General features: G+C 50.3%; 2 protein-coding genes across 2 annotated transcripts in view; one reads left to right on the forward strand and one right to left on the reverse strand.

Moving 5' to 3' along the window:
• LOC144145095 (dehydrogenase/reductase SDR family member 7-like) overlaps window positions 1–152 on the reverse strand; it is a 54,082-nt gene extending 53,930 nt beyond the window's left edge. The window contains exon 1 of the mRNA XM_077676587.1: window positions 1–152. The gene's annotated coding sequence lies outside the window, so the exon portion shown is untranslated.
• Window positions 33–25,915, forward strand: LOC144146232 (uncharacterized). Its single transcript, XM_077678197.1, has 8 exons — window positions 33–86; window positions 6,996–7,053; window positions 7,134–7,219; window positions 7,786–7,917; window positions 12,863–12,925; window positions 13,804–13,857; window positions 16,911–17,042; window positions 24,877–25,915. The coding sequence occupies exons 1-8, from the start codon at window positions 33–35 to the stop codon at window positions 25,159–25,161; spliced, it is 864 nt and encodes a 287-aa protein (XP_077534323.1). The 3' UTR covers window positions 25,162–25,915.
• The last annotated feature ends 997 nt before the right edge of the window (window positions 25,916–26,912 follow it).

Genomic DNA, 26,912 nt, shown 5'->3' on the forward strand with positions numbered 1-26,912 from the left:
CGACAGACGAGTCTTTTTCGCGCTGAGTTTGCATGAAGAAGGCCCCCGTGAAGGCCAACACCGTTGCTACGAGCAGGGTGGGCCAGGTGAGGAGGCAGCACAACATGGCTCTCCGGGTAGCGGCTCACGTCTGCATGGGCAAAAAGCTCGTGCGCTGCGATCGAAGCATGCAGTCCCCCGCAGCTGTCGCAGTGCGCAAAGATAAAAAAAAGCAACGTGATTCTCTGAGCGCCTGTTTGGAAACACATGTGTGGCTGAACTTGCCACAGCTGCGTGGTTTGTCCAATTTGCGCTATCCGCCCGTGGGCATGAGTGCTGGACAAGAACAAAAATGTCGTTGTATGTACGCAGGGGCCGTAGAGCTGCCTGCACAAATTCTGCTGTTGGTTATTAACCTCTGTTTGTAGAGACGTACGATTGATTCGTTGGTTTGTTTGTGTGTGTGTGCCTATATATGCGTGCCGGCAGCGTTGTTTTCGGGGGGAGTCTTTACGGCGCAGTGTTGAAGTGAAGGCAGCCGAAAATACGGAGCACGAAAGGGATAAGATGCTCAATACCTAAAATAAATACAAGGATCTCTACAGCTGCAAAGTTGTGGAGCAGCAACCCCAAGGTAATCAAAGCGAAGTGCTGAAAACGCCCGTGCACAGACACACAAAGACACGCACAGACACTCAGCCAGCGTAGTTTCGGCAACTCCGGGTGAAGTGGACCTTCTTTTCACGCCCCGCAACCTTCACCCGAGCGCGTGAGACCTGCCTGGAATCCTCTTGTACTACTCGTGGTACCAGGACTGCCAGAATTAGAGCCGCTCATGAAGCATGCAACTTTCTTATTGTTTATCCTATTACTGTTAACAGCGCACTCCAACAAACGCGATACCACCCGGCATGCCGCGATAAGAAACCGTAAAAGCTTGGACTAACCATTATATATGCTTCCAGGAACGGGCTAGCGATGTTGTAGATGTTAGGAAACAGTAAATCTGAATGGATCTCTAGAAACTCCAAAATAGTTTTCATGTAAAACACTTTTCGCCGAGCATGGCATTGTGCACAGAAGCTGCGATGGCATCGGGCGATGGCGCATACATACGAATGCAGTGGATAGAGGGGGCCTAAACTCCTCAGTTACTAGCGTGTACGTACGGACATCGAACACCACGAACAAGAGACGTACCCAAAGCTAATGTACCTATCTCTTAAAGAAGTACCTCCGGCTTTAAGGGGATCAGTCGGTATCTGTACGCAGCGAGCCATAAAAATAACTGCGAAAAAAACACAGGAAGGAACAACAAGGTTACGCAGGCGATAGCAGACTAGCACCCGGTGTTATTAGAGAACACGGAGGCCATACACTGTAAGCGCACTCGAGCGGGCAGCGCATGCATACATATCAGTGATAAGAGAACACGTGGCGGCTAAACAAAGCAAGCACGAACCAAGAACCCTACTGCCTAGGACAACGACTCCGGAGGCATTTTTGAGTGTGCGAGTGGGGAGGGGAGATGTCACCCCCTCCACCTCCCTTCTCAACACTTTCTGTCGAAGATTGACGTTATCTTGCGCCCACTGCGCATATATCGCCACCATCCTCATTTACATCTATCTCGCTTCACGTAGAACTGCAGGTCTGTCGATCTACCGCCACCACTGCCCACCTCAACACCCACCCATCCCTCTTCCTTCCTCCACCTCTGAGCGGTGGGAATTGGCGTTGACCAGCTCGGACCTGCAGGAGCAGCGCTGATCCAGCGGGCCACACAAGCCTGTAGCGGCGGCGCGCAGCTTTCTGAACACAGGAGGTCGCCGCCTTTAAGGGCGCAGACCTTTAGCGCCCGTCTCTGGGCTGAGCCGCGTCGCCGTCGTAACCGAGTGAACGATGGCAAGAGCGAACACTGAAAGAAAGCAAAGGAGGAGAGTGTCGCGAAATTGTGAGGGGAGGGCGGTTCACCGTGGCGGCGCGATAGCTCCCCGAAAGTGCGTAAGTGTGCGGTGGGAGAGGGGGGGCAGTATGCTGTAAGGAGGAAAGTGGTTCGCCGTGGCGGCGCTAGCGCTCTCTTAAAGTGTGCGGTGGGGTAGGTAGGGGGTGTATGCTGTGCCCGCACGAGGCGCTCGATGGCGCGACGCTTGGAGAAAACGTGAGGGGTACGTGCGTGCGCGTGACGATGGTGTGCGTTCCCTGCCTAAGAAGCGGGTCGCGGTCCCTTCCTGAGACATCATCGCTGCCGTCGAGAGAATCCACGAGTGAGCATCATACACGCAGGGATCTTTTTGAGGGAAGCCCGGCATGGCCTGGGGCTAGCACGGGAGACGGCCAGATTCCGAGATGAATAAGTGCACGGCGGAGCAAAGATCTGCGCGGCTAAAACCCAGTGTCTTCGCCCCGAACGATAAGATTAGAGGAACAGGCAGAGGGAAGGCCAATCGGTTAAAGCTGTTTTCTAAGTATCTTTTTCGTATGGAGGAGTACCGTCGGCAGGTGAGGAAAAAATGTTCAGCTGTTTCTAATTCGTTACAAAATGCACAGAGTGGTGAAGGGGCCAGATTGCAGCGATACAAGTAATAATTTAAATTTGGGACACCACACCGAAAGCTGGTGAGGGTAACTTCACAAGCTCGTGATTGACTAATCCGGCACTTCCATGAGTGCCGGAGGTGCTCGAGGCCAGAACTTGCGTACGCAGACTCAGCCATGCTTTGTAGCTGGTCTAATCTCCGAAAGCGTGCCGAGGTGACAAAATTTATTGTCGTTAGAACCTCCATCACCGGGCCATCCAATGCAATGCCCGCCAGAGTGTCGGCCGCTTCGTTGAGCCAGATGCCTGCGTGTCCAGGCACCCACACCAAACTCGCAGCTTTGTCTTCTTCTCCTTCTTCGTCTTCAGCGGTTCACCTACGGGAAGATGACGGTGGTTGAACGCGAAGCTATCTCGTGATGGATTCTTTGGTTGGCCAATCCCTAGGGGCATCCTGCCACAATCATCATGAGATGCACTGCGGACGGGGCACGGACAAGTGACATCCCCCCGAGCAAGAGATGCTCCGCATCTAATAATCAATGATACTGAAACTTGACTATGCGATGCGTCCGGCAATGCCCCCCTACAACAGCTTCGCCATTCTAGTCATGCGCGTGAGTGCAAGCTTCCCTGAATATTTTCTTTTGTTTCTACATCCATTTTTACTTTTCTCTGATTTATTATTTTTCTATTCTCTTTCTTATACCACCCGTTTCTGCGCAGCTTGCGCTCGTATTTTAGCGCCCCCCCCCTCCCCCCTGATCCTCCCATCTCCCTATACTGTCGTCCTCTGTAAATTCTGGGCGGGTATACCGCGCTATCCATTGGAACATACAGCAGCCGTTGTGCATAGCGTGCCTGCAGAACGCACCTGAAGGACAACGCGTTGCCCGGAATTACGCGATTTCTTGTTCGGGCGGCATTCCTTCGCTGTGACCTTGAATGACAGGCTTTTCACCCCGACAGAACGACAAACGCGATTTCACGAGGTGGGGCACATAGCTCTGTCGCGCTATAGAACGAAAAGGTCCGTGCGTCGATATCTGGGCGCACGTTCTGGGTGCCCAGGTGAGCTAACTAAATCCGTTGTCCTCCACTCCGGCGCGATTCACAGGTGTAGCTTCGTGAAACCCATCAATTTTCAATTTAAAACAGCTGAGTGGTTCGTAACATTCCACCCGTTGGATGGCACTTTTTACAGCGTCATAAACATGGCTGCAAACTGCAATACATACCAAGTGCGTCCAGGACGTATTCGCAGGAGCTGCAACCTCCAGCCTTTCATTTAACTCACCATTCAAACGGACACGGTACATCTCATCCAAGGTCATCCTGGACTAGGGACGGCCCCCACGGGCCGGATAAAATAAACATTTATTCCCACATCCAAGACCTGGCCCGCTTGGCCGTCGGCACCGGACCCCTGTCCAAAAGGGGCCCTGCTGTCCGACGGACGACGGCGAAGACATCGCTGGCCTAATCGCCCCAGCTGCGGCCAAATAAAGTTGCTGTATGTCTGCAGGCCTCCTCCTCATGTCTTCACTAACCTCCTCAGTAGTTCTCCCCCGTTAACCTGCGGAATACTGCTCCGTCCTCGTGAGTAAAATGCGTGAAATTGCGACCCGTATATCGACAAGGAGAGATTGGCCAGGGCCAAAGCGTGGCTGTGCCCCGGTTGGAGATTATAGGATTACTTTAATTCATTATACGATCGCCATCACCATCGTCACCTTGGTGGGCGCGTGATGTACGTGCGTGCCAGCTGAAAGCCGCCAGCCCGAAGACCAGAACGGACAAACAGGACGCTGCGCGCACAGGTGCCCGTGGTTTCGCTGTGTTGGCGCACACCGTGACCGCCTCCTCATGAACAAGGACACAGTCGTCAGCCTGTGCTACGGGTGTGCAGTGAGTACCGACGGCTTCCTGGTCAGAGGTGAAACCAATAATATTGCCGTTTGTGCACAGCAACGGGAGCCATAGCTAATTTCTAGAGCTGGCTGCGTGCCCTAGCTCTGTGGTGTCAAGTTCTTGGTGTTCAGTATATACAGAAGCTGAGGCTGCAGGTGAGAGGCTTCCTTGATCATCCACCTTCGTGTCTGCCGGCGCCTATATCCTCTTGCAGCAGCGATGGCCGAAACGCCGTATTTGTCTAAAGCCTGAAACTACTTTGGAGTTACTAAAACGTGGTCGGTTTTACTACGACCTACACCATCGCTTGTCTTGTCTTGCAAACGTAATGATTCTGGGATCCTTGGTAGGTCTACAAAACAGTGATGGCTGCCCGAGTGGCAAGGGCCACACCATTAAAACTGAGAACGCACTTAAAGGCGCCCTAAACAGGGTTCCAAAGGTTGCGATTTTACGTACGCAATCGTTGGAGTACTATTCAAAGAACGTCCTGCCTCAAAAACGGTTTAAAAGAGTTCAGTATTAGCCGAGTTATCGCTCATTAAAAAGGGTCCGCAACAAGGCCTGGCGCCTTTCCTCTATCACCGCGCCTCCAAAGCACTGTGGAAGCGGTGACGTCACCGACCAGGCGCAAGACCACCTAGAGAAACAGGGTTGGTTCGAGATGCGCGCAGCCATTGGCTCCACTCGGCGGTACGTCACGCTTCTTTTTTTAGCAGACGACGGCCAAGCTCCGCCTACTACATCCGCTACCGATCAGCGGGGTCGGTCGGTGGCCGGCCCGCATCGAACGGCTGCTCGCGCCGGCCGTGCCCGCGTCGGCACGTCAGTTTTATAGTAGCAGAAGCGAGCGTTTGAAGGCCGGACAGGGGTCTTCGAAACAACATGCTCGCTAACGACAATAATTTAACATTGCCACCGACGACTATAGCGGCTCGCTAGCGTTTCGGCATGCGACGTTGTCGCGGTGAACTGGTCCCACCGAGGTCTGGGAAAAGGCTTAGCATCGCCGCAGTTATCCAGACACTGCTTTGCGTGGCCGCGACGACGACGATCCCCCGCGCAATATTTCACTGCACTATCACCCCCTTTCACGTATTAGCAAACTGATTTTCAGCAGTAGTCCCGCTCTGGCGGGCGGAGCTGCTGCGGTGTATGCCGTATCGTGCATACACCACACAGTGGGCTGCTTGTCGACCGTGCAGGCAGATGCTTGCCGCGGTCGCGCATGTAGCGGGCGTTTGTGCCCGCAGAGGCGCTCCGTGTTTTTCAGCGTTATTCATACCTGGTAAACGACGCGCTATATCTACAAACTCAGCTAAGCTCGTGTAAGGGATGGCGACGATCTACATTCGTCCGTACCACCGGTGCAGGACGAATACGCCGTGCCGCCAGTGCAGAAGCGCCGCGCGCAACCGTGTTTCCCCCAGAGCCGCGAACGCTGATTGGCTACAGCAATAGCGCAGCCGTACTGTTCAGAGCTTCGTGCGTCACAGGGTGCGTCACAAGCAGTCTGTCGCACGTCAGAGCGCGGCAATGTGGCGGCAAGGAAGCGGTAGGTGAGCAAGGAAAGAAAGAATAAATGGCGACCTTCAGAAGCTTATTTAGGGCCCCTTCATAAATGCAACAGGAAATGGAGCGGAATACAGCCGCCAATCTCATGTGGCTAAATTGTAAGCGCATCGGATGTTTTCAGGAGGTTGTGGGCTTCTATACTCAGTTACAACTCAAGAACGGCACCGTGCACCTCATGTAGTGTATCACTCCGCCAAAGCGCCAGACCCGTGACGTCAGTGCGCGCGCGTTTTGAAAGGGGTTTGCTATGAATGCGTAATATCGTCTGCCTTGTCTCACGCAGTGTGTTTGTCAACACTGGAGTCGTTTATAAGCATATTAAGTCCAAAAAATCACGGTAACGGCTCACGCCATGTTCAAAATATTCCCAGTAACACCCTACTTGCGTCGCGCGGAGAAACATCCGGCTACGGTGATAAGGCACAGCAGCAACTTCCGGTGCCGTTCTTAAGTTGAGGGCGCCACTGTCATGTTGTATTCCACCGGGCGACGTCGACATAGCCTCGGCCTCAGCCCACTGGTGGCAGATAACCCAAAACACTCGTATCGGGAAAACCCGGATACTGGGGGGCTCGTATCTCAATCGTCCGACGCACATTTCCCTCCATTTTCCTTTTATTGCGTGAGCAATAGACGGCACATGTCGGCAAAAAATTTGCACCATCGATCCGTCAGAAGAGCAGAGGAACAGAGAACCTCAGGGCACGTACGCAGAGAGGTCGAGCTTAGCTGACAGCGGGGGCGCCGACTTCGCGCAGCTGCCAGCCTAGTTTTTCGGCCGGATAGCGGATGCTCTTCGCCGCTCGCACCGTTGCTATGGTGCTTCAACTTGACGTTTCCCTACGAAACGTCAAGTTGAAGCGCTGGTGGCTCACTCCGAGAGTGGTGGACAACAAAAGGAGCGGCAGGCAGGCAGCCATTGCTGCTGCTGAAGTCAGAGAACATGACCTAATCATTTCCGTAAGAAAATGCCTCCCACTTCTCTCCACAGGCGCTGAATACTTTCAACGTGTTGAAGTACTTGTACGGCTTCTACAGGCGAAGCGTCTGTAAGTTTTAAGCTACCTCTTCGCGCGTCTCAGCGACACAGAAGATTCGCTCGAGCGACACGCCCTTTGTTTCTTTGCAGCCTATGGCTGGGCTTTCGACACCGCGTTCGGGTTCGAGTGCTTCGTCAACCTGCTGTCAGACTATGTCCTCCTCGCCAGCATAAAGGTGAAGCTCCCTGAAGAGGGAAGTAATCAACGGCATGGCCATGGGGAGCTAACGCTTCTGTGGTCAAGTGAACGCGCAACTGTTGATGTATACATGTGGCTTCATTGCGGCGGTTAGAAATAACTTTTGTTTTTAAAACGCTAGCTTTTTTTTTAAGAGCGATATCATAACAGATATAAACTGTCCATGTAAACCCGTCCATCCGTATTCGTGCGCTGCTGAATCACTCAGTTTGCATTGGACCCCTTTTGAGTCGTAAAGGCAAGACAAAATTGGAATTCCTTCTCCTCCGCCCTTTTCGCCTAACCCACGGTGCAACTATCCCTGAATGCTATCACTCTTGGAGGTACAATTAGACTTCCGAAGAGTTGGGCCAATATGTCTAATCTGCATCACTTGCCACTCAAATTTTGTGTTGCATAACTAAAAAAAAAAATGGTTGTAACCTTAACGAATTTTCATGATCTTAAGAAAGCAGTAAACAAATAATCGTTTTCGTTCAACAAATCTCTCTCTCTCTCTCTCTCTCTCTCCCTGTTTTACGGGCCATGGTGCCGACAACCCAGGGTTTCCCACTACCTTCGTTCCTGCTGGGGCGGGACGTACTCGTCCTGTTCGCCTTCATCGTCTGGAACGCGACAAGCGTCGGCATCTGCTACATATCCAGCGCCGTTCTCGCTGTGCACTTCGCCAACACGGTGCGTTCTTCTTCTGCCACTACACTTTTAGCTAGAGCCAAAGCTCAATTGCTCCAGGTACAAACCCAGAAAACAGCTCCTTCCGTCAATCTTACCTTAAAGCTCAGCCAAGGTAAAGCCACTGCCTCGTACGGTTGCGCAATGAAAGCCTCTGAGCGCTCCTTCGTTCCAAGGGGAGGGATGCGAGGTGCGGGAAAGAGTAAGGGCGCGTGCCGTGAGAAAATGACACCAGGAGGCGCTGGCGGCATCCAAGTTCACTGCCCGTTCGCGCCTAGACCGGCGGCTGCGCCGAGCAGCGTCTGTGTTTTGTCTTACGGTGCGATTGTGTGCGCATTACCAAGGCACGAACAAAGAATTACTGAAAGCCCTGAAAGACAAATTCCTGGGCACACAGAAGACGGCACCCTGCAAGCTACCATACGAGGGAAACAGGAATGAAACCCTGGACGCAGAAATAACTAAGGAAGAAGTTAGGGCAGCAATCAGAGCGGCACAGAAAAACACCGCCGTGGGTGCGGAACGCATAACAAATGCAATGATTAGAAATTTAAGCGAAGATCATATAGAAGAAGAGCAGAGTACATAAATGAAGAACTCTGGACAAAATGAGAAGTCCCACAGGAATGGAAACATGCCGAAATAATAGCGATCCCCAAGCCAGGGAAGAAACCAGGAATCGAAGCGCTTAGACCAATCTCACTGACATCATGCTTGGGGAGGGTCTACGAACGAATAATATTCAGAAGGCTACATAACTACCTGGAAGACAATGACCACTTACCGTACACCGTGGTAGGCTTCAGAGAAGGCCTATCGACGCAAGACGCCTTCTTGCTCCTGAAAGAAGAGGTGCTCACCAACATTCCCAAGAGAAGTGAACACATAATCATGGCCCTGGACTTAAAAGGGGCTTTTGATAATGTGTCACACTACGCAATTCTAAAAGAGCTCAATAACCTCCATTGCGGAAAAAGAATTTCCAACTATGTAAAAGCTTTTCTTTCAGACAGAACTGCAAGCATAGGAATAGGGGAAGTCAGATTCAAAAGGCTCAAAATGTCAAACAAAGGCACACCTCAAGGATCTATAATATCACCCTTACTCTTCAATGTAGCAATGATAAAGCTAGCACAAAAATTCCAGGAAATAACAAAGATCAACCATACGCTATATGCGGATGATATAACCATATGGACAACTAAAGGTTCATTGGCCCAAAAGGAAGAAGCACTTCAAGAGGCGGCGAACTGCGTAGAATCTCTCGCCAAGGACAGCGGCCTCCGGTGTGCCCCAGAGAAGTCAGAAATATTCAGGATCTATAACAGCAGATACAAAAGCCCGGGAGACCTAGGTAAATGTCATTCTGGAAGGACGAAAAATCAAAGAAGTCTCATTAATCAGGATACTCGGACTCTGGATACAGAGCAACCTAAAGGCCACACAGCAAATAACACGAATAGTCAGAAGAATAACAAGGAACAAAACAGGAATGATAGAAGAAGACACTCTCCGTCTGGTACAAGCCCTGGTGGTCAGCAGAGTGGCGTACAGCCTACCATATCACCGGCTAAACAAAGAGAACGATCAAATAGAAACGATATTAAGGGGAGCTTATAAAACCGCAATCGGACTTCCTCAGTGCACGGCCACGAGTAAGCTGCAAAAACTGGGCATAAAAAACACCTTTGAGGAGATCAAAGAAGCCACACTGGTCGCTCAAAAACAAAGGCTGCAACTCACTAAAACAGGCCGAGCCATACTCGAAAGAGTAGGCACGCCCGCTGATAAAATCAACATCGCAAGTAAAGTCTACCTTCACAAAGACATACGCAGAAAATTATTTGTATCATCAATACCAAGACACAAGGGCAAGACAACCCATCAAGGAAGAAGAAACGCAAGTATAGCATATCTAGAAAAAAAAAAATCTTCATGGAGACCCTAACACAGTCTACACCGACGCAGCAATGTACAAAAACAACAGAGATGCGGTGGCGGCTGTCATAGATTCTGACCATTAAGAACACAAATCCCGAGGAAGCGAAGGCCAGAGCAATAGCCCTTGGTTTCGCCCACGGAGAAAGACAACAGAAGAGCCTGCACATAATTACTGACTCCAAACAAGCATGCTACGACTTCGTTAAAGGAAGAATACCACGAGTGGCCGCAAAGACACTGACCAAGGTCAAGGGAGGACCCCATGGCACGCACAGATTGATTGACCTGGACCCCCGGTCACGAGGGATTGGCGGGGAACGAAGCGGCTAACAGCACTGCCCGAGAATTGACGAACCGGGCGGGTGACAGCACACCGCTTTTCACCCCACTTCTCAACGGCTATGGGGAAAGACTGGAAGCACCCAGGGCAGCCAGGCCACTCTACCCGCCCCCTCACAAAAAGCTAAACGCAATGGGAGCCACCTCCTGGAGACAGATTCAAACGAATACTTATCCAAACCTCCACAGGCAAGCCTCATTTACCCAGGAAAATACCGACCCGAATGTCCAACCTGCAGCAGCACTCCCACACTATACCACATCACCTGGGAGTGCAGACACAACACCAGAGAAAAAACTTGAGCTATGGGAGACAGCCCTGGCCAGCTCGAGCCTGGAAGACCAGCTCCATCTGGTCAACCTGGCCCGGGAGAAGGCCAGACTCAGTGGAGTCCTGGACTAGGGACCCCACCCATCAGCGACACCAAAAGTCTTGTTTTTCAATAAGTTCGTGTCTTCTCCTCTTCCTGCTCGCTTTTGGCGCAAAACACGACCTTTCGCTTGACAAACTTGGCTTAAAGGGGCCCTAAATAGGCTTCCAAATGTTACGATTTTGCGTGCGCAGTCACTGGAGTACTATCCAAGGAAGGTCATCCCGCAAAAATGGTTTAAATGCGTTAAGTATTAGCCGAGTTATCGCTCATTAAAAGGGGCCACCCATAAGGCCTGGGGCTCTCCTCCTCTAGTAGCTCCTCCGAAGCATTGTGGAAGCCGCGACGTCATCGACCCGGCGCAAGACCACCGAGAGAAACAGGGCAATCCATCACCCTCCTTGATGTACGTGCAGTCATTGGCTGTGCCAAGCCCTGCGCGCGCTTTTTTTTTTTTTAGCACTCGACGCGCATGCTCCGCCCACCAGATTCCGGTTGCACGGTGAGCGCGGTTGCTGTGGTTCGCGTTCGCGGCGCCGCACTGGGCAGTGTCTCGTGCGTCATAGAGGCGCGTCAGAGCCGGAAAGAACTGCGTCAGAGCGCACAAGTGTGGCGGCAAGGTATGGTTGGTGAGCCAGGAAAGAAAGTGAAATCTTTTTTAAGAGCGAATGCTCTTTATAAGCGACCCCAAACCATCCACCGCCGGCGGCGGCGGCGGCGGCGGCGTCGGCGGCGTCCGCAGTGCTCCTCTACATTTAAAAAAGAAACAGCATCCGGCGCCAGGTTTCGATCCGAGGACTTTGCGGCCGCAGCGCAACGCGCTACCGACTAAGCCACGGAAGCCACGCTGATATCAGTGTGAAAAACGCGCCTTATATCTTTAACGCATTCAAACTACGTCGTCAGCGGCGTGCGTTGGCGACTCAGCGGCGTTATAGCGGCTTGATAACTGCGTGGTGTACACGTGATACTACAAACCCGATGGAAGAGATGGAAGAGAAGGCGGCGAGGCGGTGGGCTGCGGGGGCCGAGCGCAAGCGCCGCAAGCGGGCCGACAACCGTGCATTCGCACTTTCACATTCTCCCCCTCGGGGAAATGCGGGGGAATTTTTTTCGTGTTTGTGCGGCCCCTGCTTTACGCAGAGGTGTAATATTTGGTACACGTTGTCGTGAAGGGGTACTCTAGCGATTGCGCGATTGAAATGGCGACCTTCGGAAGCCTATTTAGGGCCCCTTTAACTGCGCTCAAACACGGCAAACTTTTTTCTCGCTATCTTTGCGCGCTCATCTGCTGAGATTTTACGTGTACGCGTGCGCGAGTGCTTCCGCCCCGTTACATATACAGGACGTGAATATTTAAGGTTTCAATTAATACAAAGTTTTCAACCAGTTTTCAACCACGACGAAAGTGATGCGTCATCACGGTTATTAAAGACGATAGTCTTTCTTGGGCTCCATGAACGGGAAAATTTTCGCCCGTCTGTCTGTCTGTCTGTCGACCACTCGACTCAGCCAGCCGGCCAAAGTGAAACATGCTGCGCAATAGTCGTATATACTTACAGCCAAATCTAAACGTTTAAGTCCGGTGTTAATGTTCATACTTGTCAACATTGTTGAACAAGAACAAGACATTACACAAATATAAGGAAGAAAATCAATACAATAGTCATATTTGTAGTGTTCCTTTATTAAAAAATCTACCCATGCTTGCTTTTTGCGATAGCAAATAAAATACATCAACTGCACACGACTGTCGCCTGCTGTTGCCCGCGCTACCAGGCGGAATTCGAAAAAATCAAACGGCAACAACAACGAAAGGATCCACTAGATAGGTTCCGCGCTCCGCTTGGAACGCTCGTGGAGTAAAGCAACGTGGTTCTATAAACGTTGTAGTGGGGTGCCTCGATTCATGCGCGTCTCCGCCGTACGGCAGCACGCGCTGGCGCCGAGGCATCCGACTTGGAGCAGTGGAACGCGGTAAATTTAAATTGATTTGAGCAAACCTCTAGCGTGTTATCTTGGAAGAAACGAGACGGGAAAGGAACAGCATGAGAGGTGAGCGGGAAAGAAAAGGGATGCGTTTACTCGCTACGGGCGCCAGTCGACTATCGTCTTGCATCGACATGTGCAACGAGAGGAGCAGATACGCGGCCAATTTTTTTTTCTTTTTGCATGCAGTTTTAAGCCAGAGGGCATTTCTTCTTCATGCACTGCGTTACTACCAGACACCCAGTTGCTTTGGAGATTCCTACAACGCCGTACCATGAGTGCGAGAATATATTTTTCAACTGCCGCAGGTGGACCTGAAAGAAGCTGCTCAGGAATTGAAGGAACAGAACGTGGACGAAGCGAATTTCCGCGTAAGTGGTATAGTGCCCAGATTATACGTAACGCGTTAGAATAACGGGTTCCTTGTACTATTCAAGTGCACCGAAGTAACGAGTCCGGAATACCGCGAGGAAATGACTAACAGATCTTCGTTACTTATAAAACCGACGAAGCGGTAGCGGTGTTCAGTTACTTTCGTTTTCTATTTTTTGGGGGGAGGAAAGCGTACAACACATGACGTAACCTCGTCCAATTCGCTCTCACTCCCCGACTGTAGGGATGTAAGCTACAACCTGAGCCTCCGACGTCCATGTATACCCAAGAACGTGGGTGGAGAGGGGGCATGCAAAAACACAAGACATAGAGCAGTTACGCCGTTCTCAATCTTCTTCCTGAATCCTGGTACAGCATATGCGCAAGTAGTATAGCATCAAATAGACTGCAAATTGCACGTATTTTGTTTGTTACATTATATTGTAGTAGCCTCGGATCGCAACAGCCCTGACTCCCCGCAGCGCCGAATGCTCATAGCTTCCAACAGCAGAAAAGACCCACTCAAGAAAATAAATGTCCGGTGGAAGCACAAAGAAAGAAAAAGCAGGGTTCTCATTTCGTCTTTCTTGAAATGAAATGTTGCCTCGTTCTCGGTGCATGTATATCCCCCTTTCAATGCTGCATCACTTTCTACGCCTTCAGCCAAGACAAGACATATCTAACGCATTTGCTAGGCCCAGAAGAGCTGTCACTCTAAAGCAGGCCGTTTTATGTGGGGCACTGCGCCTATTAGTATAGCCTTACTGTATAAGGGAGACCTGTACAACGCGAAATCGGCTTCTACTTGTGAAACAGAATTTGCCAATACTTTAGGCAGCAGTGTAAATAAAGCATGTGCTTTCTTTTCCCTTTACAGAAGCAGATGATGATGACAACCCTGACCGTGTTCACGTTGATGGCCGTTATCAAGGTTCGTATGCATGACTCGTTATCGTTGAAGTGACGCCGTCTGTGACGGGTGTCCTTCGTTATTAAGAGTGGCGTCCCTCAGAGAGAGAGAGAGAGAGAGAGAGAGAGAGAGAGAGAGAGAGAGAGAGAGAGAGAGAGAGAGAGAGAGAGAGAGAGAGAGAGAGAGAGAGAGAGAGAGAGAGAGAGAGAGAGAACTTTATTGATCCATAACGAAATGCAGCGCGTTAGGTGCCCTATCGGGTGGCTCCCTCTTCACGGGTCCCATTTGATTCCACAGTCACGGCCGCTCGATCTCCCCCTTTGGGAGATGGGAGATGGAGCGGCCGTGCCAGGGTCGTCTGGCCCCTGTGGGTCAGTCGGAGCTGGTTTTCCAGAGCGGGGCTGGATAACAAGACCTCCCATCGCTCGTAAAGAGGGGGGAGTCGTCAGAGAAATTGCGCTCTCTCATGACGTGCCGGAAGGTGCCCAGTGCATTGCATGCAGTGAGGGCATGTGCAGCGTTTATAGACGTTGGGCATCACGTGTTTATCCAGAATTTCGATTTCTAAGGTGTCGAAACCCTCCTCGGGGGTTTTGGGGGACTGCGGGGTGTGTGTGTGTATAAATCCCTGGGCCCAGTATTTGTGGTTGTGGAATCTTCTTTGGGGGGTGTCGAATTCTTTCTGGGGAGTGTTGGGGTGTGTTAGAGGGGGGGGGGGGGGGGGTATAAATCCCTGTTGGACATGTGTTACAGTATCTTTCTGGGTATATTCTGTTCTGGAGGCAGCGGTGGGGAAAGGAGCCTGCCTGGGTTTGCCTGTATATCGTTGGTTCGGCTCTCTTGAAGGAGTCGAGAAAAAATTGGGCCCATCTCCCCGCGAGGGGGACTCGAGTAAATGCGTCGCATAGGGGGTGCGTGTATTGCGTTAACGTTTAGTGTTTGGGGAGTTGGTGGTAGTGAATGCGTTGTATCAGCAGCTTCTTGACGTAGTTTGAATGAGTCAAGGATATAAGGCGCGTTCGTAGCCTCCAATTCTGTGTCGGCTTTGTGGCGCAGTGGGTAGAGCACCATGTACATTGCGTTCCGCCCGCAGGGTCGAGGGATCGAAACCAGGCGCCGGATAATATTTTTTTATATATAGTGTAGGGGGAGGGGTGCGGACTACGACTACGGACGTCAACGCGGGTGACATCGTGAGTTACTGAAATGCTCCGCATTTAAAATGGTCCAAGTCCGACTCGCAAGATGGAAGATGTTCGCAGCGCACTAGAAAGTTTCCGCCACGAGTTTCGATAGTTGCTGCTGCAGTGCACAGTCGTTGGGTTAAGTTCCAGCAGTCTTTTAAAGTTGTACACGCCTAGTCCGCACCTTTGTTGCGTTCCTGCACACCGCGCCGCCCGACAAAACAAGTGCAACCACCAGCGCACGAAGCCAGAAAAGCAGCGCTGCCTAGCTCCGGGGTCTCGCGTACAGGCCAGACAGAGGTTTGCGGCTGGGAAGAGGTTCAGGTCGAATAGCGAGATACCGTCACTAGCGTTAGTTAGATAAGATAAGATAACCTTTATTTTCTGCAGAAGAAACTGGAAGATCCTGCGGGCTAAAAGATGCTGAAGACAGCTTGACAGTGGCCCGGAAACTCTCACTTGGCTGGGATCAAGAAAAAAAATCCCTCATAACGAAAGCAAATAAAATAGTACACCCTTGGTACGTAATTATACAACACAATAAGCTGAATTCGGAAAATTATGCAAGAATTGTGGTTTTAAAATTCACAATTGCTACAAGTGAACACAGAAAGACAGTTATACACACTGGAAGACATGAAACAACAGCAATATCACATAAATACAAAAATTAAACATCAGGAATGATTGTAACAGTGATTTAAACCACAACTTTACGAAGTATTGCCGCAACTGTTTGCGGGAAAAGTGACCCGTATGCATGGCTGTGTTCATTTAGAGTGGTGGGAATGTTGAAGTATAGAGCCTGATGTTTATAATTAGTGCGAAATCGCGGCACTACCCATTGTTCTGTGCTGCGCGTGCGTGGGGCCCGCAACGTGAGAACCACAATTAAGGAGGTAATTTCAGTGCTTCCGCGAGTCGGTCGTTTGGACGGGTAGGACGTTCCTTTTTCAGAAAAACCATTATGCGGATTTAAATGCGGCACTCGGCGATGACCGGTTGTCATAGCCTTTGCGGGGTTCAGTTAGCGATTTTATTTATTGTAGCACAGCGACACGTGGCTTCAGCAGCGAGTCCTCTAAGAGTAGCCGCTCAGCACGTTGGCTGTGATGGCGGCCGCTCATGTTCTGTTCGTTAGTGTGGGCGTGGCCCTTCAGATGCGCGGTCGCGCGGGCGGGGTCGCCGAATGTGGCTGCTGATGACGTTTTCTTGCGTGGGTCGTGCTCGTGTGAGAGCGGATCGATGAAGAAGCTGGGTAGCGCTCTGGGAAGTGGTAGCCAGCAACTCCCCACCCCTCTTCAAAACTGAAAGCTAATTGGGCGAGTTGGTACACCATCTTGGGCCCAAGAAGGGCGTCTTTTCAGCTTTAGCATTAGCGCTGGAGTTTTTCTTTTGTACATACGCGGTAGCGCTAGACGACAGCGCTGGAGCTTTTTTTTTTTTTTTCGCCAAAGCTACGGCGCGTGCCGGGGACGCTCGGCGGTCGCCGCGGGGGACGCGCTCACGAGCGCTTGGCGTTTTGTTGGTATTTTTTCCTGCAATGGCCAACTTACGGCTTGCAATGTACAACAGCTCCGCTGTCAAACGATTTATTCTGGAAGCGGTCAGTTTCGGCCGATGTAGCGAGTCTCCCGAGGGAAGCCGCTCGGCGCGTCGACGATGGCGGCGGCGCCCTTTTCGTCGAGCGTAGCCGGCTGTTCACCGCGGACGAAAATTATTCGCGTAGTCCAGGCGCGTGTCAGGCTAGCCAGGCCCAGCTTACGCGGCCGGTGCTAATGGAAGGGCTCGGACAAAAAGAAAACTCAATTCGCTTTGCCCAATATAGTAGTGCCCAAGAAGGGGTCTGTACCCGTCGTGGACTGAACACGACTATGGACCTTTTTTCAGGGCTCGATCGTGTACAACCTGTACATGTACTACAAGAGGGTGGAGCAGGGCGGCGACGTGGAGTCTCCGACGGCCTTCTACTTTCCGGCAGACCCGAACGCCCCGGTGCCCTTCATGCCACCAGAGACAAAGGTGTGAGCACAGCGTCACTCATTTTTTATTCGGCAGTTTGATTCGGGTTTTATAGCATGTGATGCGTTTTTGGTACCACCCAACCCATTTAAAGGCTCAGTGGCGTAGCCAGAAATATTTTCCGGGGGTGTTATACCCCTTCGGTAAAAAAAAAAATTAAAAAGATAGCCGGTGTCCAATATCGTATTTTCATTCTCTTATCCTATTTTTGTTTTCACACCTACATTTATAGATGAAGTGTGAAAAAGCATGAGCGGATAAAGGGCCGAAAGGAGGGGGGAGGGGTATGCATCGCCACAGAAAATACCGGGAGGAGTGGCACTTGCGAGTGCCACTCGCCGCGAGCCCCGCTCACCAGTCGCGAGTGCACTCGCGCTACTTGCGCCATTTGGGTGGCTTCGCTTGTACTCGCTGTTGCAGGAACCGCCCGCTGTGATTTGGATGGCCTTCTGACGCCGTAATGCACTGATATGCTGACCACACTAGCGCGCGTGGGGAGACAACGAGTGGTGTGCGCGAGCGCGTGCGAGTGGTGACGGCGAATTGTGAGCGTGAGTGAGTGCGAGTGGTGAGCGTGAGCGCGAGTGTTGCGAATGGTGACGGCGAGCGGTGAGAATGACCCCAAGCGAGTCCCAGTGGTCACGGCGAGTGGTGAGCATGAGTGCGAGTGGTGGAGGGCGCGTAGTGAGCGTGAGTGCAAGTGGTGAGGGCGACGGGTGAGTGCGAGTGAGTGGCGACAAGTTTTGCCGAGGTATCAAAATTAAGACGACAGGTCTTTTTAAAATTAGGAGCTTAGATTAAATTGACGTGAATAGCACCTCTACAGTGAAGTTATGCGCCCAGAGGGACACAATTAGGTGGTAATTATCGATGTCAGTGGCTTAATTAACTAAAATTGAATAATTACCTTTTCAGTGCCTGCAGTAAGCAGTCATACGTTTGTATTGAAAAGTTGGACGCAATCGTGTTTCTACGCAGTTTTATTTGGCAGAGTTCTTCTATCGCATCTATACCCCGAGATATCAAACTGCGAAGTTTAATTGCCGTTCACATGATTACGCATGCTAGACAGCCAATACCGGCGCAAAGCTCCTTCCTGTTCTGTGTTTCGATAGCGCTTCCGAGTACTGCAGATTGTGATAACGCCAGCCAAGACTGAAAGGGGGCCAGTTATCACTTTTGCCTATGCCTCCACCCCGCCGTCAAACTAAACACCGTACACAGCAGACACGTCACAAAAGGGAGGAGCCTTGCGCCGGTCTTCGCTGTCTAGCATGCGTGATCATGCAACGGCAAAATTGAACTTCGCAGTTCGATATCTCGGAGCACGGATGCGCTAGAATAATTCTGCCAAATGAAACTGCATAGAAACACGATTGCGTCCATCTTTTCAGTACAAACATGCCTGCTTACTGCAGCCACTAAAAAGTAATTATTCAATTTTAGTAAAGCCATACCTGCCAACTCTTCCGAATTTTCCGTAAAATGTACGAATTTTGACCCGTCTTACGATTTTACGAATCGTGCCTGAAATTATACGAATTTTTGGAAAAAATGGAACCATCTATTTAAATGACACTGTGGTACCTGCTCCGCCACGAGAAAGCAATACGTAGTGTTGTTATCACCATCTGCGAAGCTGCGATTTCTGTCGCCTTCTCGGGGTGGGCTACGCATCCATATCCAGAACTCACTGCTACCTCGGCAAGCCTGCTTGTAGCATGTTGTTCACGTGCCGGTTACAAATCCAGTGTTCATGGCGCTCTTTGTAGGACTCCTGCGTCCTGTGCAGTAAGACCCGTGGTACGACCGCGGTAGTTGCTTTGCTGTGCCGCGAGAGCACTACCAAGTGTTCTCAAAATCGTACATATCCGAATTTGCTGCCCTTCCCAATGGAGTTGCTGCTCATTACTCTTCAACACTGACGGTTTTCACGTATGGTTTGGAAAACGTAAGAACGCGTGTCAGAAAACGTGAATCCTTTTAGACTTAAAAATTAGTGTGCTGCCCGCCACTTCCGCCAGTCCGCAGATATTCCGAATTTCCATGTCACCAGGTTGGCAGGTATGGTACTAAAGCCATTGATATCAATAATTACCACCTTATTATGTGTCCGCCTGGGCGCATAACCTCACTGTAGAGGTGGTCTTCACGTAAATCTAAACGCCTAGCTTAAAAAAAACCTCTCGACTTAACTTTGATCACTCTGTACATATTAGCATGAAACTCTATGCTTCCCGGGAGTTGCATCTGTCGTGGCTTCCTTCAGCGTAACGACAGTGCCACTGCTCTTCCACATCTTTGGTGGGCATGCGGTCATTACGGTGGCTCTGACGAGGAGTTCTTGCTCTGCAGTGACTACAACGTACTGTCTCTGCCCTTCCATCATAAAGTGCGGTTACATCCGCGGCGGAGATCATCGAGAGCCGTTTGTTTTGTTTCCGAATCTAGCTTCACGCCCTCTGGGATGGTGGACTCACTTCGTGCATGCTTATGGTAATGGGTGAGGTATCTTGCAGACGTGCGGAAACTTTAACGACCATCACCGGCTGCTCTCGGCAGTAGGGAGGAGCTATACGCCTCGAGCTTTGCGATCACTGCGCCGCCTGCCGCCGCTTCTCCGCGGCGTTGACGGGATTAGCGCTGCGCGCGTTGTTTTGGTTCTCTTTCGCTTCTTTTTGCCCTTCCGCGCTTTAAAAAAACTGTTATGGTGACGTCTGTGAGTAAATTGTACGCTTAGGGCGCTTCAAAAGCCGCTGCGTCTTGGTAGGGTGCTTACTCGCCAACAATAGCTATCCGGGAACGCGGTTCTGCGCCCTTCTTGGCCGCTGTTACGGGCGTCGGCGGTGGTCGCAGAATACCACCGCTGTCACCTTTGAATACGTGCGGCACAAGTGAATTTTATTGCAGCCTCCTTTAGACCTGATGCTGGCACAGTGAAAGGTGTGTTTCGTTTTGCAGCGCGGACAACGAATGCGGCCACGTTTCGAATATATGCGTCGTAGAAAAATATATTTCAGGGATATGATTACTAAATACCTGATAATAACTCGTGCCTTTTATATGAATATAAGCCACGCGAAAATATTAAGTATATTCCAAGGCTGTCCGTCGTGAAAGATGTGCACTCGTGCATGCCTTATAGCAAGGACCAAGAAAAGTTAAACCACGGTACAAGAAAAGTTAAACCACGGTACCGTGGTTTAACTTTTCTTGGTCCTTGCTATAAGGCATGCACGAGTGCACATCTTTCACGAAAAGTAAATGGTCTGCAAGTCCGGAAAAAACAGAACAGCTTATACGGAAATGAAAAAAAAAAATGAAAAAAAACTCAGGGAAGCTTCTGAAATGCTAAAGACGTTCGTTTAAACTTCAGCCGTGTAGGACTCACGAGACCAACTAGTGTGCGAAATGCACTGCTATTTCGCGGACGTCGCCGCCCGTGAGCTCGCACACCGAGTGGCGACACCCCCCGATCTTCAAGTACGGGACGGGCACCTCTCCCCCAATGACGAGGAAGATGCAGAAGAAGACCAAGACCCTGTGCTCAGCTACGGTGAACTATTGCGGTGGCACCGGGAACAGAGGAGGACCTTCCCCCCTCCGCACCCGAAGCTCACCAAGCAAGAAGAAGTGACGTTACGCCGGCTACAGACGGACTCCGTCGTTACCCCGGCCCTTGCGAGACACGTCGCTCCCGGGCTCTACAAGAGTGATCTGTGCAGTGTATGCAAGACGGTTCCCGCGACTCTCGGACATCTACTGAGTGAGTGTAGTGATAGTGACACTAGCAACAGCAGTGATGGCGTGAGGCCATGTGTGCCGGATGAAATCCCGGTGGACTTCATGGGCTTGCTCCGTTCGGGTAACCACGAACTGCAACGTGCAGCCATCCAGCGGCTCGAGAGGGCCTTGGCTAGGCAAGAGCGAACGGAGGAAACTCCTAGTAGTTCGAGCCCGGCCGGCATCTCCTGAGGTCTAGCAAGACAGGGACCCCCTGCCCTGCGCGGTTTTGGGGTGCTCCCGCACGCAGGAATTATGAATAAAGTCTTTTCTCTCTCTCTCTCTCGCGAGACAAGGAGAGGGGGGGGGGGGACGATTAATACGTATACGCGCTCGAGGCGTATACGCCTCGAGCGCTGCCTGTAGGGGCGCCACTGAAATCCCCCTAGCGGCCCGTTTCGAAAGCAGTCGCGGGAGTCGCCGGCCCACTCACTACCGTCGCCGTTGCTTTTGAGACACGTTCGCGACTGATATTTTCCGTTTGTACGCGTTGGAAATACATATTTATGTGGAGCAGTCACTCCGTTCCCAAATGTGGCGTATTTACGAGAGTGTAAATGCTTCTGACGCGATCTTACTCTGGTACATTCGGTCCGCATAAGCGCCAGGTGTGTGTCACAAGCCAGCGTCACGAAACCGGCATATATGCATGGAGCTGATTGTTATTCCACTGCCCTGAAATTTACTAACAGTACCTCCGTAAGCAGCGTTCGTTCAGATGCTCATGCTACGGCTATACACTAGCTGCGATGTAAATCGATTTCGTGTGCTTTCATGAGGACTCATACCCGACAGCCCGCTAGTTACGTTTCATATCTCGGATATTGATCACTACCCTAAACAAGCATATGCATTGTGGCATTAATTTTACGAATATTCTGCAATAAGAACGATGGATAATGCAAAATTACATGCGGGAGTCAGCACAAGGAATTTACGGCTGGGTCGTCTTGTCGCGAGGTGAGCTTTCCCAAACAGTCATCGGTTACATATATCCTCCGCTTGTATCCGCGGCCGTGACTAAACGTTCTTCGACACATCATCATATGACACAGGGAGCCTGCAGAATTTAGCACGAAAGTGAAATCAGAGGCCCTCATCAAATGCCACACTCTTCCAACGACACCTGTTATCGCATGTGAACTTCCTTACCATTTACTTCAAAAATGGGTCCGCAGAGTGATCAGCTGTTCGTTAAAGTCGAAAAACAAAATAAAGGGGAACGCGCAGTTTGTGTGTGATTACTAAAACGGTCATTCCTTGATTTCGCTTCGCATTTGTACACGATAGTTAAGCGCCCCCCTCTTCCCCCTTCCTGTCTTGGAAAATATCAGTGCATTTCGCATCTATAGTTGGTCTAGTAAGTCCTATCTTGCCTGAGACGAACGACTTTAGGATTTCCGAAGCTGCACTGGGTTTTCGGACTTGGCAGTTCCGGACTTGGCAGACCATTTATTTTTCCGTGGTTTCATTAACTCCCCTAGGTCCGTTCTATCAGGCGGGAGTGGGCACATATTTAACGACCCACAGACTTGGAATATACTGAACATGTTCGCGTGGCCTCTATTTCTATACGCCTCGAGCTTCGCGATCGCTGCGCCGCCTGCCGCCGCTTCTCCGCGGCGTTGACGGGATTTGCGCTGCGTGACTGATAGGGGCTCGTGCAGTGTTTTGGTTCTATTTCGCTTCTTTTCGCCTTTCCGCGCCCTAAAAAAACTTGTTATGGTGACGACTATAGGCAAAGAGTACGTTTAGGTCACTTAAAAAGCAGTTGCGTCTTCGTAGAGTACGCGATCGCCTGCAAGAGCTACCCGGGGACACGGTTCTGCGCGCTTCGTCGCCGCTCTTCCGGGCGTCGGCGACGGCAGCAACATATCACCCATGTCACCTCCAAAACATCAGGCACAAATGAATTCTTCTGACGCCTCGTTTAGACCTGATACTGGCACAATGAGAGGTTGGCTTCATTTTGCAGCGTAGACAACGAATGCGGCTTCGTTTCGCATATATACGCCGCAGAAAAATATGTTTCGGGGATGTGATTACCAAATCCCGGACAATAACTTATGCCTTTTATAAGAATATAAACCATGCGAAAATGTAAAGTATATTCCAAGCCTGTGCGTCGTTAAATATGTGCCCACACACGCCATATAGCAAGAACCAAGGAAATGAAACCACAGAAAAATAAATGCTGTGCCAATGCGGAATTTAGAAACATAATAGTTCTAACGGAAATGAAAAAAAAAAAAAAAAAACAGCGAAACAGTGCAGCTTCTCGCATGATAAAGACGTTCGTCTAAACTTAAGCCAGGTAGGTTTCACTAGACCAACTATACGCGAAATGCACTGCTATTTCGCGAGAAATCGGTGGGGGGGGGGGGGGGGGGGGGAGGGGGACGCCGTGTACAAATGGGGAGCGGAATCAAGCAATGAACGTTTTAGTAATCCCACACATAAATCTCGCGTTCACTTTCCTTTTGTTTTTCTACTTCAACGAAGAGCTGATCGTACGGCGGACGCATTTTTGGAAGTATACAGGGTAGGCTGTTCAAAAAGCGATGAAATGTGTCGTTGGAAGAGTGTGGTATGTGATAAGGCCCTCTGATTTCAGTTTCTGGTTTATTCTGCAGGCTCCCTGTGCCATATGACGATATTTCGAAGAAGCATTTAGTCGCGGACGCGGATTATATTGCAAGCCCGTCTCCGCGCTGCTCGCAGAGGATATATGTAGCAGATGAATGTCTGCGGGCGCGCACCTCACGACAAGACGACTCTGTCGTGTGCTGATCCCCGAGTATAATTATGCATTGTCCATCGTACTTTTGTTGAATATTTCCGAAATTAACACAGACTGGCTTGTAAATGGTGGTGATCAATATCTGAGGTATAATATTGGCAAACGTAACTGGTGTGCTGCCAGGTATGAGTGCTCCGCTGATTATGTAAGCGCACAAAACCGATTTAAATCCTAGTGTATAGCCGTAGCATGAACATCTGAGGAACCGGTGGTTACGGAGACACGGCTAGTAAATTCAGGTCAGTGTAACTACAATCGGCTCCATCATACGCCGGTTCCGCGACGCTGGCCTGTGACACACACCTGGCGCTTATACAGACCGAAAATACCACACTAAGATCGCGTCGGAAACATTTACACTCTCGTAAACACACCCCATTTGCGAACAGAGTGACTGCTCCACACAAACATGGATTTCAAACGCCCACAAACGGTAAATCTCAGTCGTGAACGTGCCGCAAAAGCAGCGGCGGCACAGGGGAGCGGGGCGCGGACTTTCGAAACGGGCCGCTAGGGGGATTTCAGTGGCGCCCCTACAGGCGGCAGGCCGCGCTCGAGGCGTATAAAAGGCACAAGTTATTGTCAGGTATTAGGTAATCACCTCCCTGAATATTTTTCTACGACGTATACATTCAAAACAAGGCCGAGTTCGTTGTCCGCGCTGAAAAAGGAAACCAACCTCTCACTGTGCCAATATCAGGTCTAAACGAGGCGTCAATAAAATTCACTAGCGCCTGAGATATTCGGAGGTGACAGTGGTGATATGCCGCTGCCGACGCCCGCAAGAGCGGCGAAGGAGCGCGCAGTACCGCGTCCCCGGTTAGCTCTTGTTCGCGTTTGAGCACTCTAATCAGGACGCAGATGTTTTTTGAAGTGCCCTAAACGTACTATTTGCTTACAGACATCACCATAACATGAACCGCTATCAGCTGCGCAGCGGACATCCCGTAAGCACCGCGGAGAAGCGGCGGCAGGCGGCGCAGCGATCGCGAAGCTCAAAAGCAGTAACTAAGTGCGCTAAGACGAAGAAAGCTTAAAACCTTGAGGGTTACAGAGAAATAAATTAGCCTTTGTTTTTACACCTCCTTTGCAGACGTCCGCATTTCGCACAGCCATTAAAGCACGTCTTGCACATCATTCAGAGATGCTTCGAAAGCCTCACTTGAACCTTGCTTACCACTTGCTACGAATTATTTTTTTGTTCCTTTACTTGTTAATGTGCTATCTCATCGTCTGCTCTCCCACCCACAGAAGAAATTGGCGGCGGCGGGCGGTGCCGGCAAGACTGGTGGCACCTCCGGCACCGCAGCACCGGCCCACCGGCCGCTCCGACCAGTGCCCCTGCAGTTCCCTCCATCGGCAGGGTTCCCACCAGCTGCAGCGATGGCGTCGGCCAGGAGGGCATCGGTGGTGCACCCTTACGAAGTGGCGGTTCTGCGGACCCCGTTCATGGTGCTGCACATGCCGCCAGAGGCTGGTCCGGCCGGTGGACAGCCTTCCTCCACGCAACCCGGGCCACCCACGTCCGCCAACTAGCGCTGCATTCCGTAATGCCTCAACCACATCGCCTCTCCCGCATGACCCCGTAGCAGGACGCAGCGCTGATGTCCTGCACGGATCTCTTTTCGGCACTTGCTTGGACTAGCGCAAGCGTTATTACGTTTCGTTGAAAATTTGTCTCGCCAACTACGACCTCTGCTCAGTGTGTTCTTGTGACGTTATTCCGAAAAAGAAAATTACCGAAATGGTCGTGAACGGGTAATACATGAACACCGCAGGCCCGTTATAGTAATTAGTTGCACTAATTACAGGACACTCAGCACTAATTGCTTTATCATAACGGCGATACCAGCTTATCGAATCAAAGCCATCATGCGCCCTTATCTGTTTGTTTATGATAATTGAGTTGCGAAGAAAGACGCTCAGAAAAGTCATTGAACGGATAAAAAATGAAACCAGGTACAATTTCACTAGGCAGCCCCACCAATCCATAACTGGTGAGGAGGCAAGGTGTATTTCATTAGACTAGCGCACACAAATTGAAGACGTATACGCATTTGCAATTGACTAATGCCTTGACCCTCGGTCCAGTGTCTTTGCAATGTTACAGAACACAATTGTAGACTGTTTTATAAATTTTATTAAACTAGTGGCAAAAAAGCATAGCAATGCTTCCCCATACACATGGTGCTTTTTTGTACACCATGACGAAGTTTCGCATTAAAAACAAAATGTGCAGACTTTTTGCTCTAAGTGTGCTAAGAAGTTGTTTTAATTGCATCATGCTTTGTACAAGTAAGGCGGAAGGCCAAATGACTAGAGTACCGCCTAGTCATGAATGTGACCAAACAGCACACGGCGCTAAATTATGCTTGTAAAGGGCAATTAAGCATACACATAAGTTCACTTGGCCCAGAGTAGACACTTGTAAAATTAGTAACATTTAACGGTGCCCTTGATGGAAGTGGGGTTATGTGACACGCATGACCATGTGGATGACAGATGCACTGACAGCGAGGTGTACATTACGTTGTTATTTGCCTGAATTACCTACAAAACGTCTTTCAGCTACCGCAAGCAATCGTAATCCATTAATCCAGTTCACCGGACATACCCAGTAATCCAGACACATTAATCCAGTTCACCGCAAGCAAGCACTTGCATGAGCTTTTGCACCTTTGACTGCTATTCAATGCAGCCGGCTTGCTTGGCCATTTACAAAGACAGCGACCGTCTTGTTACATTAGCGTGCAGTAAGCTACTTGGACAATCCCTCAGGGCAATGAAGACGATTACAACAATCACAAGAGGTTTGTAAAGGAGACCTTCACACCATCTACTGGAATATATGCGCTTTATTAAGTGCGTTATTAAGAACAAATTTCAGATGGGCGCTTTCCTGGCATTTTACAGTAATGCTACTATCTAACAATACGCCAGGAGTGCCACACAGACAGCTGGTGCTGTAAGATGCGCAAGAGTGTATGTTGTCAGCAAAGTTTAGAAAAATACAGATTTTGCATATCACAAGATACTACCACAAGGCAAATTTGCTGTGAAAGACTATTTTAAATGCTTAGATCTAAAATTGTAAAAATAGAGTAATAAACAGTGCAGAAAACAACACTTAAATTTAACACTTGCTTTCTTCGACTAAAATGTCCCTAAAAATATTATTTGAAAGCACAACAAGGGCACCGCCATGCTATTTAAAACTAGGAAAAACTATTCACAATGCATAATTTGTAAATTATCAGCGTGTAAAAGGCAGCATAATAGTATTTTAA

The sequence above is a fragment of the Haemaphysalis longicornis genome, unplaced genomic scaffold, assembly GCF_048455015.1.
Source record: "Haemaphysalis longicornis isolate Haplotype H1 unplaced genomic scaffold, Haemaphysalis longicornis Haplotype H1 scaffold_7, whole genome shotgun sequence".
In the NCBI taxonomy this organism is placed as follows: domain Eukaryota; kingdom Metazoa; phylum Arthropoda; class Arachnida; order Ixodida; family Ixodidae; genus Haemaphysalis; species Haemaphysalis longicornis.

What these genes read in the sequence shown, in the direction of transcription:
- LOC144146232 (XM_077678197.1), top strand. Translation starts at nt 33, where the DNA reads ATGAAGAAGGCCCCCGTGAAGGCCAACACCGTTGCTACGAGCAGGGTG. An exon ending in CTACGAGCAGGGTGGGCCAG is followed by an intron (nt 87 to 6,995) that starts GTGAGGAGGCAG and finishes TTCTCTCCACAG; the next exon opens with GCGCTGAATACTTTCAACGT. An exon ending in CTGTGCACTTCGCCAACACG is followed by an intron (nt 7,918 to 12,862) that starts GTGCGTTCTTCT and finishes CAACTGCCGCAG; the next exon opens with GTGGACCTGAAAGAAGCTGC.